The 11,480-nt window shown below is 34.0% G+C and overlaps 1 protein-coding gene across 1 annotated transcript; it reads right to left on the reverse strand.

Moving 5' to 3' along the window:
• Positions 1–8,910: 8,910 nt before the first annotated feature.
• LOC111473245 (S-protein homolog 1-like) lies at positions 8,911–9,343 on the reverse strand (the record flags this gene model as incomplete). Its single annotated transcript, XM_023118787.1, has 1 exon — positions 8,911–9,343. A coding segment is annotated over exon 1 (433 nt), but the record flags the coding sequence as incomplete, so codon positions are not given.
• Positions 9,344–11,480: the final 2,137 nt, after the last annotated feature.

Genomic DNA, 11,480 nt, shown 5'->3' on the forward strand with positions numbered 1-11,480 from the left:
AAAATTTAAGCCAAGATGTGGGAGCAAGAATTAATTAAAAGAAAAAGGGGAATTTGAAGAATTAAAATATATACGGTTAATTTAAAAAATACATAGATGAAATTTAATAGAGTAAATGGTGAACATAATTAAAATTAATAAAAAGGGAAGTAGATGAAAAAGAGGAAATTTAATAGAGAAAAAATTAAGAATTTGGGAACATTAAAAGATAAAACTGAAGAAATATCATGTCAAGAAACACCATCAAATTCTTTTTAGGAACAATATCTTTCCTAACACAGTAATAATAGAAAATAACATATTTAATGAAAATGGAATTATATATATATAACCCTCCAAGAATATGCTCCTAGAGTCTCTAATGTTCACATGAAGTCTAACACATGGACCATGGTAAAATTCAGAGAATTGAAATTGAAATTGATGTCATGGTTCATATAGGTTGACTTGAATATAAAGGACAAACTCAAACTTTCTAAATGATAAATTGATGACACCAGCCAAAGCTAATCAGGTAAGTGGCCATACTATCGGCATGGTTATATTTGATGTTGACACGTGCCTTGTGGTTCTGCACGTGTCATATATATTGATATGTGTGAATTTTTTATTGATCGATATGCTTATGATATGGTATTCATATGTTATAATATGTGAATTGTATGTTAATACTTATAGTACGATGTGTTCAATAATATGTTTGAGATAGGATGTGAAAAGGATGCATTGAACGTAATCTAATGATAGGAGTAAGATATATTGATGAAACGTTAAGGTTAGGTTACGTATAGAAGTGCTATGGATATGAGAGATTGATAAAAACGATATGGTCACAATCGATTGATAAAAGTACATGGTTAGGTTAGGGTAGAAAGGGATAAAATTATGATAGATTGATAGAACGATAGCGTTAGAATACGTTCCTGTAATGATATGATTAAGGCACGTTCATGAAACGATATCGCTGAGTTAGGTATAAGAATGTTAAGGCTATTATAAACTAAGGAACGATAAGACCATGAAGTGTTTACGATACGATATGATTATGATACGACACGTGAATGACAGATATATATATATATATATATACATTATGATATGATATGAGAATGATATGAAATATGTTATGGTACGAGACATGTGATAACTGACATGTTTATGATATGATATATTGTGATGGTATATGTTATGGTATGATAGGTATGAAATGTTACATCTTTCCACGTAAAGTTATGTGATGGATTATGTGATGTTTATCCGTGTATGCGTGGTACATACATGAAGTATGTTATGGAGGGAAGGAGAAAAGAAATGAAATAAATGTTATCTTATGAATAAAAATCATGGGACATCGTGCATGTATGTATGTCATGTGTATCGGGATACTTTCCCGTTATGTTATGCTAGTACAGATGCATACCTTCGATATTTATGTTCGACATGTTATCATGAAGACCTTTTCTTTTATGAGGGTTCAGTGACGTGTATTGTGTTGTGCCCAACAAAGTCCGGCCTAAGGGGCACGTATACTAATCCGTCTGATGGGTCCATGTATGCGTACGTGGGCGTGTGTTGAAAAGTACCATGCATCCAACTCTGCCAAGAATTGAAAAAAGACACTAGTGGTGGTTCGAAACCTGTTCGTGAGGAAAAAGAAATTTGAACTACAAAAGGTTGGTACGACCTTGGGTTTTAATACTTATGAACATGCTAGTTATTTACTATAATTAATGTTCCAAGAGATCCTAAGATTCAAATTTCTTTGCATTTGTAATATTAACTCCATCAATTGGTATCAGAGCAAGTTTTAGGCACTTTATTTACATTAATTTGAGCATGGTGGGTACCATTTCATGAATGAAATTTTGTGATTGCTAAAGTGGATGTTTTTGATTTTGGCATTTTTTTTATGCTTCCATTTGATACAATTATTGTAATTGGCCTAATGTGTATGGGCTTTAATGAGTGAAGAAAGGTCTGTAATTTTTATGGAGTCATTAGAGTCCATTTTAGGTTGTAATTGATCGAAAATCGAAGAGAAAGCAAGCTAAACCGAAGAAGAAGATGGAAGAGGTGGTTCGAGTGTATTTTTCTGCCATTGGAGTACAGTTCAACGTTTTTAGAGGTTGGTTCGCCCAGTTCATGATCCTCGGGAGAGGTTCAAGTTATTTTTAATTATTAATATAATAATTTAGTTACTTGCTTGCTTTAATATGCCAAAACCAATCCACTTTAGCGTGTTTAATTAATTATGCATTATGAATGTATGTTTTAATTAAATAGAAAATGTATATGCATAAAGTATGTCATATAGATTTAAAATCCCACAATAGGCTAAGCATGTTTCATGCATTCCAAGTATGTTATAAGTGTTATAATGTATAGTATGCATGTTGAGGGTTCAATGAGTGATAGATATAAATTCTTATATTATTGCATGGAATGGATGATTATATAATTGTTATATAAAGCATGTTAGATGCATGTTATAGGTTATTTTCAACGACATAAAACGAGAAAGACGTTAAAATCTATAATAAAGATAAGTGCTGCTCACTTAGGGTTAAGAACCAAACAGGATCAATTTTAATAGTTAAAATAGGTCAATGTCTTATAAAATCGCGGTTACAAGAAAGCTCACCTGGCACGATCTTGTCTAAGGCTGGAGGTACTTAAGTTGACGGTTTACGGAACACCTACTACCTGGAGATCGGATCAGTACTTGAACTTAGTTAGCCAAGTTTTATGAGCATGCTTAAGTGATATAAGTTTTAGAAAAATCTCCTAGACTTAAGTTATATTTAATTAGCCGGAATATACCTAAGTAATGAGTGTACCCAACCGTAAAAAATACTTAGTGTGAGGAAAAATGTATATGAGATACATTGTTTTTCTTTCACGCTCTCTGAAAATTTACGCCGTGAGATTCATTCTCGGCCTCATGTCGCCATGGGAGCGTCCTCCATTTGGAAGGTATTTGCACGAGTCAATAACGAGGTGAATAGAGAAAGTATTTATAGTAAGTGTGAGAAGGTAGTATATCAACACGTCCTATGGTCTCCACCACTAGGTTTCACCGTGAGATTCCTATGTTCCACCTGCATGCTGTCCTAGAGCAACTCCCTATTCGGAGGGTCGTAACATGGGAGTCGAAACAATGCAAACTTCAGAAATGGATAGGATTTCTTAGGTCCATTCCCAACTTTGGCTTTTTTATTCGATAGCGTTGTTGGGATCGATCTCTGAGGTTTGAAATTGATGGGTCACATTTACGAAGAATTACTAAGAATTACTAAGAATTAGTATATTTTTTACCAAAATAGCGATAACTAAAACACTATAGGAACAAGAGTTATTCTGGGATTAGTGTTTAAGTCAAGAATGTCTTGGTTTAGTGGAGTGATTGACTACCCCTCGGTAGCAGTTGCTCTAACTCACTAAAGTATCGTTGCAAATAATAATTTTTGGGTACATTATTACATTTGCTAAACCTGATTGGATTAAACAGGATTAAATCAAATCACTAATAGAATTTTCTTTATATCACAACATGACAAACTCAATAGTACAATTACTCGCTTCTGATAAATTAAACGACAACAATTATGCAACTTGGAGATCAAACCTAAAGACAATACTTGTAATTGATGATTTAAGGTTTGTTTTAATTGAGGAATGTCCTCCAAACCCCATCTCAAATGCAAACAGAACAGTTCGGGATGTATATGACAGATAGGCAAAGGCAAATTACAAAGCCTGAGTGTACATTTTAGCCAGCCTATCTGATGTTTTGGCTAAGAAACACGACGTCATGGGTACTACTAAAGAGATTAGGGAATCTCTGAAATGGATGTTTGGACAACCGTCCTTCTCTCTTAGACATGACGCCATAAAATACATTTACAACTGCCGTATGAAAGAAGGAACCTCAGTTAGAGAACATGTCCTGGACATCATGGTCCATTTCAATGTGGCAGAAGAAAATGGAGATGTCATTGATGAGAAGAGTCAAGTCAGTTTTATCATGGAGTCTCTTCCTAAGAGCTTCTTCAAGTTCTGCACAAATTTGATGATGAACAAGATAAAATATAACTTGACTGCTCTTCTCAATGAGCTACAGACTTATCAGTCTCTCTTAACGAACAAGGGACAAAGAGGAGAAGCAAATGTTGTTATCTCTAAGAAATTACTACGAGGATCGTCTTCCAAAAATAAGTCCGGACCTTCAACTTCTAAAAGTGTTTTGATAAAGAAGAAGGGTAAAGGGAAAAATAGAATTCCTACTGACCGCAAATACAAGGTTCAAAAAGCAGATAAAGGAAAATGTTTCCATTGCAATGAAAACGGGCACAAGAAGAGAAATTGCCCAAAATACCTTTCAGAGAAAAAAGCCAAAAAGACACAACAAGGTAAATATGATTTACTCATTATAGAAATATGTTTAGTAGAGTATGAAACCTCAACTTGGATACTAGATTCAGGGGCGACTAATCATATTTGTTCTTTTTACCTGGAAACTAGCTCCTGAAGAATGCTTGCGGACGGCGAGATAAAACTCAAGGTTGGAACAGGAGAGGTTGTCTCAGCAGGATCAATAGAAAATTTAAAATTGTTTTTTGGAGATAGATTCATTATATTAGATAATGTACTTTTTGTTCCTGGAATAAAAAGAAATGTATTATCTATCTCTTGTTTATTAGAAAAATTGTATAAAGTATCTTTTGAAATCAATAAAGTGTTCATTTGCAAAAGAGGTATTCATATTTGTTCTGCAAAACTAGAAAACAACTTATATATGTTAAAACCGAGTGAAACAAAAGCTATTTTAAATACCGAGATGTTTAAAACAGTTGAAATTCAAAATAAACAACAAAAGATTTCTCCTAATACCTATCTTTGGCACTTAAGACTATGCCACATTAATCTCAATAGGATTGAGATATTGGTTAAAAGAGAACTTCTAAATGAGTTAGAAGACAACTCTTTACCTCCATGTGAGTCTTGTCTTCAGGGTAAAATGACTAAACGATCATTTTTCGAAAAAGGTTATAGAGCCAAAGAAACCTTAGAACTCGTGCATACAGATCTCTGTGGTCCAATGAATGTCAAAGCACGAGGAGGGTATGAATATTTCATCAGTTTTATTGATGATTATTCAAGGTATGACTATCTTTACCTAATGCATCACAAGTCTGAAGCTCTTGAAAAATTCAGAGAGTATAAGACTGAGGTTGAGAACCTATTAGGTAAAACTATTAAAGCACTTCGATCAGATCGAGATGGAGAGTATATGGACTTAAGATTTCAAGACTATATGATAGAACATGTAATAACGTCTTAACTCTCAGCCCCTGGTATGCCTCAACAGAATGATGTATCAGAAAGAAGAAATAGAACTCTGTTAGACATGGTTCGGTCTATGATGAGTTTCGCTCAATTACCTGATCCGTTTTGGGGATATATAGTGGAGACTGCTACATACATTTTGAACATGGTTTCTTCTAAGAGTGTTTCAGAAACAGCTTATCAGTTATGAAAAGGGCGTAAAGGTACTTTACGTCACTTCAGGATATGGGGATGCCCAGCACATGTGTTGTTGCAAAACTCCAAGAAATTAGAACGTAGTTCAAAATTATGTATATTCGTAGGATACCCCAAGGAGGCGAAAGGTGGTTTGTTTTATGACCCTCAAGAAAATAGAGTGTTTGTATCAACAAACGCTACATTCTTAGAGGAAGACCATGTAAGAAATCATCAACCTCGCAGCAAACTAGTATTAAGTGAGATTTCTAAAGAAGCTACTGATAAAACAACAAGAGTTGTTGATTAGGTTTGTCCTTCAACAAGAGTTGTTGATGGAGCTGCACTTCTGGTCAATCACTTCCTTCTCAAGAGTTGAGAATGCCTCGACGTAGTGGGAGGGTTATAACTCAACCCAATCGTTACTTGGGTTTGGTAGAAACACAAGTCATCATACCTGATGATGACGTTGAGGATCCATTGACCTATAAACAGGCAATGAATGATGAAGATAAAGATTAGTGGATCAAAGTCATGAATCTTGAAATGGAGTCAAAGTACTTCGATTCAGTTTGGGAACTTGTAGATCAACCAGATGGGATAAAACCTATTGGTTGCAAATGGATCTATAAGAGAAAACGAGACTAAATCGGTAAGGTACAGACCTTTAAAAATCGACTTGTAGCAAAGGGTTATACCCAAAGAGAGGGGGTGGACTATGAAGAAACCTTCTTTCGGTTGAATTTTATGTCCTAAAACTCATAGTTTGTAAACAAAAACATATTCTATTTTTAATAAAGTTATTATTGTTGTTTATTTAGTAAATATTGTTATTAAATAAAGTGAACTTTACGATCATTAATCTAAATTCAATAAACTAAGAACACTTTGACTATAGTACGATTACTCGAACTATATGTAGAGACATAAGAGTTGATCAAGTTCAAGTATATAGTCAAAATGATCTTTAGTATAAGGATAAGGCTGAGTACCTTATTCTGGGGCCCACTTTTGTATATGATATAAACAATGTGATCACTGAAATTGTACAAGTGGAGACATGTGAGTGGGGGCGTCCTATGCAATAAGTATTGCATAAGATCGGACCATGAAGAAAATCACTCTCACTTTATAATGTCGTTTACTGTTGAGACATATTTTCTTTTCATTCGATGACCTAGGTAACTCAATCTTAATCCTAAGCTAACCATGAACTCCAGTTTATTCGGAATTATCCTTGGATTTGCATGGGTGAGAGTGGCTCAAGTTCGCCGACTCAATAGGCCTCCCATTTCAGGGGTAAGACTGGGTAAATTGCTGGGGACGTGAGGTGCAAGATGGAATTCGCTCCTACCCACTTTTAGGGATAAAAGAGAGGTAGTTCCCTCCAAGACTCCGCTCATAGAGACTCTAATGCTCACATGAATTCTAACAGAGAGCATTGTAAAATTTAGAGAATTGAAATTGAAATTGATGTCATGGTTCATAAAGGTTGACTTGAATATAAAGGACAAAATCGAACTTTCTCAATGATAAATTGGTGACACCAGCCTAAGCTAATCATGTAAGTGGCCTTACTATCGGCATGATTATATTTGATGTTGACACGTGCCCTATCGTTCTGCACGTGTCATATATATTGATATGGGTGAATTGTTTATTAATCGATATGCTTATGATATGGTAGTTATATGTTATAATATGTGAATTGTATGTTAATACTTATGGTACGATGTGTTCAATGATATGTTTGAGATAGGATGCGAAAAGGATGCATTGAACGTAATGTAATGATAGGAGTAAGATATGTTGATGAAACGTTAAGGTTAGGTTACGTATAGAGTGCTATGGATATGAGAGATTGATAAAAACGATATGGTCACAATCAATTGATAAAAGTATATGGTTAGGTTATGGGTAGAAAGGGATAGGATTATGATAGATTGATAGAATGATAGCGTTAAAATACATTCCTGTAACGATATGACTAAGGTACGTTCATGAAACGATATCACTGTGATAGGTATAAGAACGTAAAGACTGTAATAAATTAGGTTACGATATGACCATGAATAGTTTACGATATGATATGATTATGATACGACACCTGAATGACAGATATATATATACACACACACACATTGTGATATGATATGAAAAAGATATGAAATTTGTTATGGTACGAGACAAGTGATAAGTGACATGTTTATGATATGATATATTGTGATGGTATATGTTATGGTATGATAGGTATGAAATGTTACATCTTTCCATGTAAAGTTATGTGATGGATTATGTGATGTTTATCCATGTATGCGTGATACATACATGAAATATATAAGGGAGGGAAGGAGAAAGGAAATGAAATAAATGTTATCTTATGAATAAAAATTATGGGACCTCGTGCATGTATGTATGTCATGTGTATTGGGATACTTCCCCGTTATGTTATGTTAGTATGTATGCATACCTTCGATATTTATGTTCGACATGTTATCATGAAGACTTTTTCTTTTATGAGGGTCCAGTGACGTGTATTGTGTTGTGCCCGACAAAGTCCAGCGTAAGGGGCACGTATAACAATTCGTCTGATGGGTCCATGTATGCATACGTAGGCTGTGTGTAGAAAAGTATCATGCATCCAACTCTGCCAAGAATTAAAAAAAAATTAAGGTCATGCTATGGTTTAATCGATAGGTCACAGTCATATATTGTGTGTGATTGCATTATTAACGGAATAATATAACTTTACACGATATAAGGTGTTTGCCTCACTAGTTGTGTTTGTATATCCCAACACCATTTTTGCCTTTATAAAAACATTTAACAGCACCCTCTTGTAATTAAATATTATTTTGTATTAAATTTTTGTGTTGTTTATCTTCATTTAAATTTATATTTTATCGAATTTTCATGTTTTATTTTATTTTACTTTTCATTTTTTTTGTTTGCTTTTTCATAATTTTAGTTTTGGTCAGAAATTTAAATTCTTGAAAATCGGACATCAAAAAAGGTTGTGGAACTACAATATAATATGTGAAACTTTTAATAAGATATATGGAAATTCAAGGATTATGCCTACCATCCTATTTTAAAATCGATGTGAAGATTACAGTAACATGAGCGTTTAATATCTATTTTAGATTTTATTATTCTAAACTTTCTCTAAGATTGGTCAATAAAATTCATTATTTTTTTAGTTTTAATATAAAAATGATATTACAATTTTGAAAACTTGTATTCATATACAAATTAAATTTTTTTTCTTCATAATTTAAAATTTTGGAGAAAAACAATACACTTCATTATCAAATACATTTCAAAACAAAACAAAACAACCTTTTTGTGTTATCCCATTATTTTTCATTTGTTCCTATCTTTTATAGATACACTTGTGTATCAATTCATCAACATTAGCAAGAAAGTTTCTCAAGTAAATTCCATCATCTTTAGCCGTCCAAATACAAGTTCCTACAGTTCCATGTTTGCACCTATCACGGAGCCATAAGTGCTGCGTTTCAGGCCAAAAGCTTTCAAAAGAGACATATGCATGTGGCGTCTCCAATTTGCACCAATAGAGGGTTGTTCCCCAAAAGTTAACCTTGAAGTTCCATTGGTAATCATCTCCATGATTAAGCAAACGATGATACCCCAAGTCATCGTCTTTAGACTGACAATGCACAAGCAACCCAAGTTTGCTTAGCCCGTTAACCACATGAATGTAATATCTAGAAGGTCCTGGTGGTGGTAACGCGACCCTTGGAACCTCAGCCCCCACTAAAGCCACCGTGAAAAGAAAGAAAGCGATAATATTCTTTATCATTTCCTAATACACCTTTAGCTTAACTACCAATTTGTGTTGGACATGTGAATAAATATACATACTTATAGTACATGCAAGAAACTATGTAAATGCATGCTATGGTGGTTAAAAACTTAATGATTTAACTAATTTCGGTTATGCAACACAATTTAAGGTTAATTTTGGGATAATTTTACAGATTTATTAGATCTTCAATAACAAAATTCCTCGAATAGATAATAGTTACTAGCCCAAGAATAATAAATATTTGATTGATTTTTAAAACACTTTCATAAAATGGACAACAAAATATGCATACTTTCCCGTAGAAAATATAAAATAGTGAAAGCAATTCATGAATTACATATGGTATAGCACTCAAGGTATTAAATTCCCGATTTATTTTTTTAAGTTGAACTTTCAAACTTTTTACGAGGACCTTAGAAATTTTAAGGTGATATAGAACAAATAAGTTCAAAAAATTCTAGAATTATAGTTTCAAATAAGAATTGTCATCCATTAGGTCCAAAACGACTTGTCATCCCTTAGGTGATCCATCAATAGGAATATCCTACACCCCATATCTCATTAGTGGCATAAAGGGCACATCACACTTTTGGAAGTCCATAAACTTGAACTTAGTTCGTGAAGACTCCTACCAAACCTTGAAGTCATGACTTCCATCACTTCATTCTCATTATTGGTGGATTTTATCTCGCAAATTCCCAACTTAACCAAAACTCAGTTGAGGTAATGGTTTGCTTGAGGGGTGTTTAATTCCTATAGGGATCGTCTTTGGTTGTATGAACAATATTGCTTGGGTCTACTTATGTGGTTTGTACCAAGGCATTTTCTATACTGTCTAGGCCTACTACGTGCTCTCCATGGAGGCATGCTTGCCATCTAGAATTATGGTCATAGGAGGCTGGGTCCAAGGTATTTTACCTTGTACTAGGTGATAAGGCAACCCTAATCCTCAGCCCAACGATCCAAGCTTTTGTTTTAGCAAGAACCCTTGAATAAAGTTTGCAAAACTCAAAGGTAAACGAATAGTTTTTCTACCATCTTTTACAAAAGAATACCTATTAAAATAGCCATCATATATAACCCTCCTATCAAAATGCCACGGTCGGCCAAGCAATATATCTCCAACTTGCATTGGTAACACATCACAAAGAACTTCATGTTTATATTTTCTCAAAGTAAAAGATATTAAAGCTTGAGAAACTACCTTCTTTGTTCCACTATCATTGAGCCATTGGAGCTTGTAAGGTTTAGGATGATCTTGGGTCGGAATTTGCAACCTTTTGATCAACATGGTACTTACAACATTGGTGCAACTTCCACTATCAATGACAAGACTACAAGCAGTACCCTTGACTAAACACCGCATGTGGAACAAGTTGTCTTTTTGATCATCAACATCATTCTCCATAACTTGAGTTTTAACAAGTCTGTTTGTTATAAGTGCCAAATGAATCCAATCTTCTAATTACTCCTCATTCTTCTAGACTTCTTCACTAGATCATTGATCTCCCCTCCATTTTCCTCATCTTGGTTCATGATTGTACAAATAGTAGTGAAATATGTTTAGGACCTTAGACACTCAACTCATTGATTTTACACTCAGGGACACTCGTGTTTATACACACAAAGGTAGGCTGTTTGGGAAAGTGACTAAATTATGATCAAGGTAGGCAAATATATGGGTAAAGCAATTCTGATAGTAGCAAGCTATTCAAGGCAATCAAGATAAGTTAATTATGAAATAACAACAAAATAAAACAAGAAGAACTCAAAGTTATGGAGAATGATGTTGATGATCAACAAATACATTTGCAGAACTCAAAGGTACAAGAATGGTTTTTCTACCATCTTTTACAAAAGAATACCTATTCAAATAGCAATCATACATAACCCTCCTATCAAATTGCCATGATCGACCAAGCAATATGTCTCCAGCATGCATTGGCAACACATCACAAATAACTTCATTTTTATATTTTCCCAAAGTAAAAGATATTAAAGCTTGGGAAATTACCTTCATTGTTCCACTATCATTGAGTCATTGGAGCTTGTAAGATTTAGGATGATCTTGAGTTGGAATTTGCAACCTTTTGATCAACATCGTACTTACTACATTGGTGCAACTTCCACT

This window comes from Cucurbita maxima, unplaced genomic scaffold (genome assembly GCF_002738345.1).
Source record: "Cucurbita maxima cultivar Rimu unplaced genomic scaffold, Cmax_1.0 Cma_Scf00110, whole genome shotgun sequence".
Classification (NCBI taxonomy): Eukaryota; Viridiplantae; Streptophyta; class Magnoliopsida; order Cucurbitales; family Cucurbitaceae; genus Cucurbita; species Cucurbita maxima.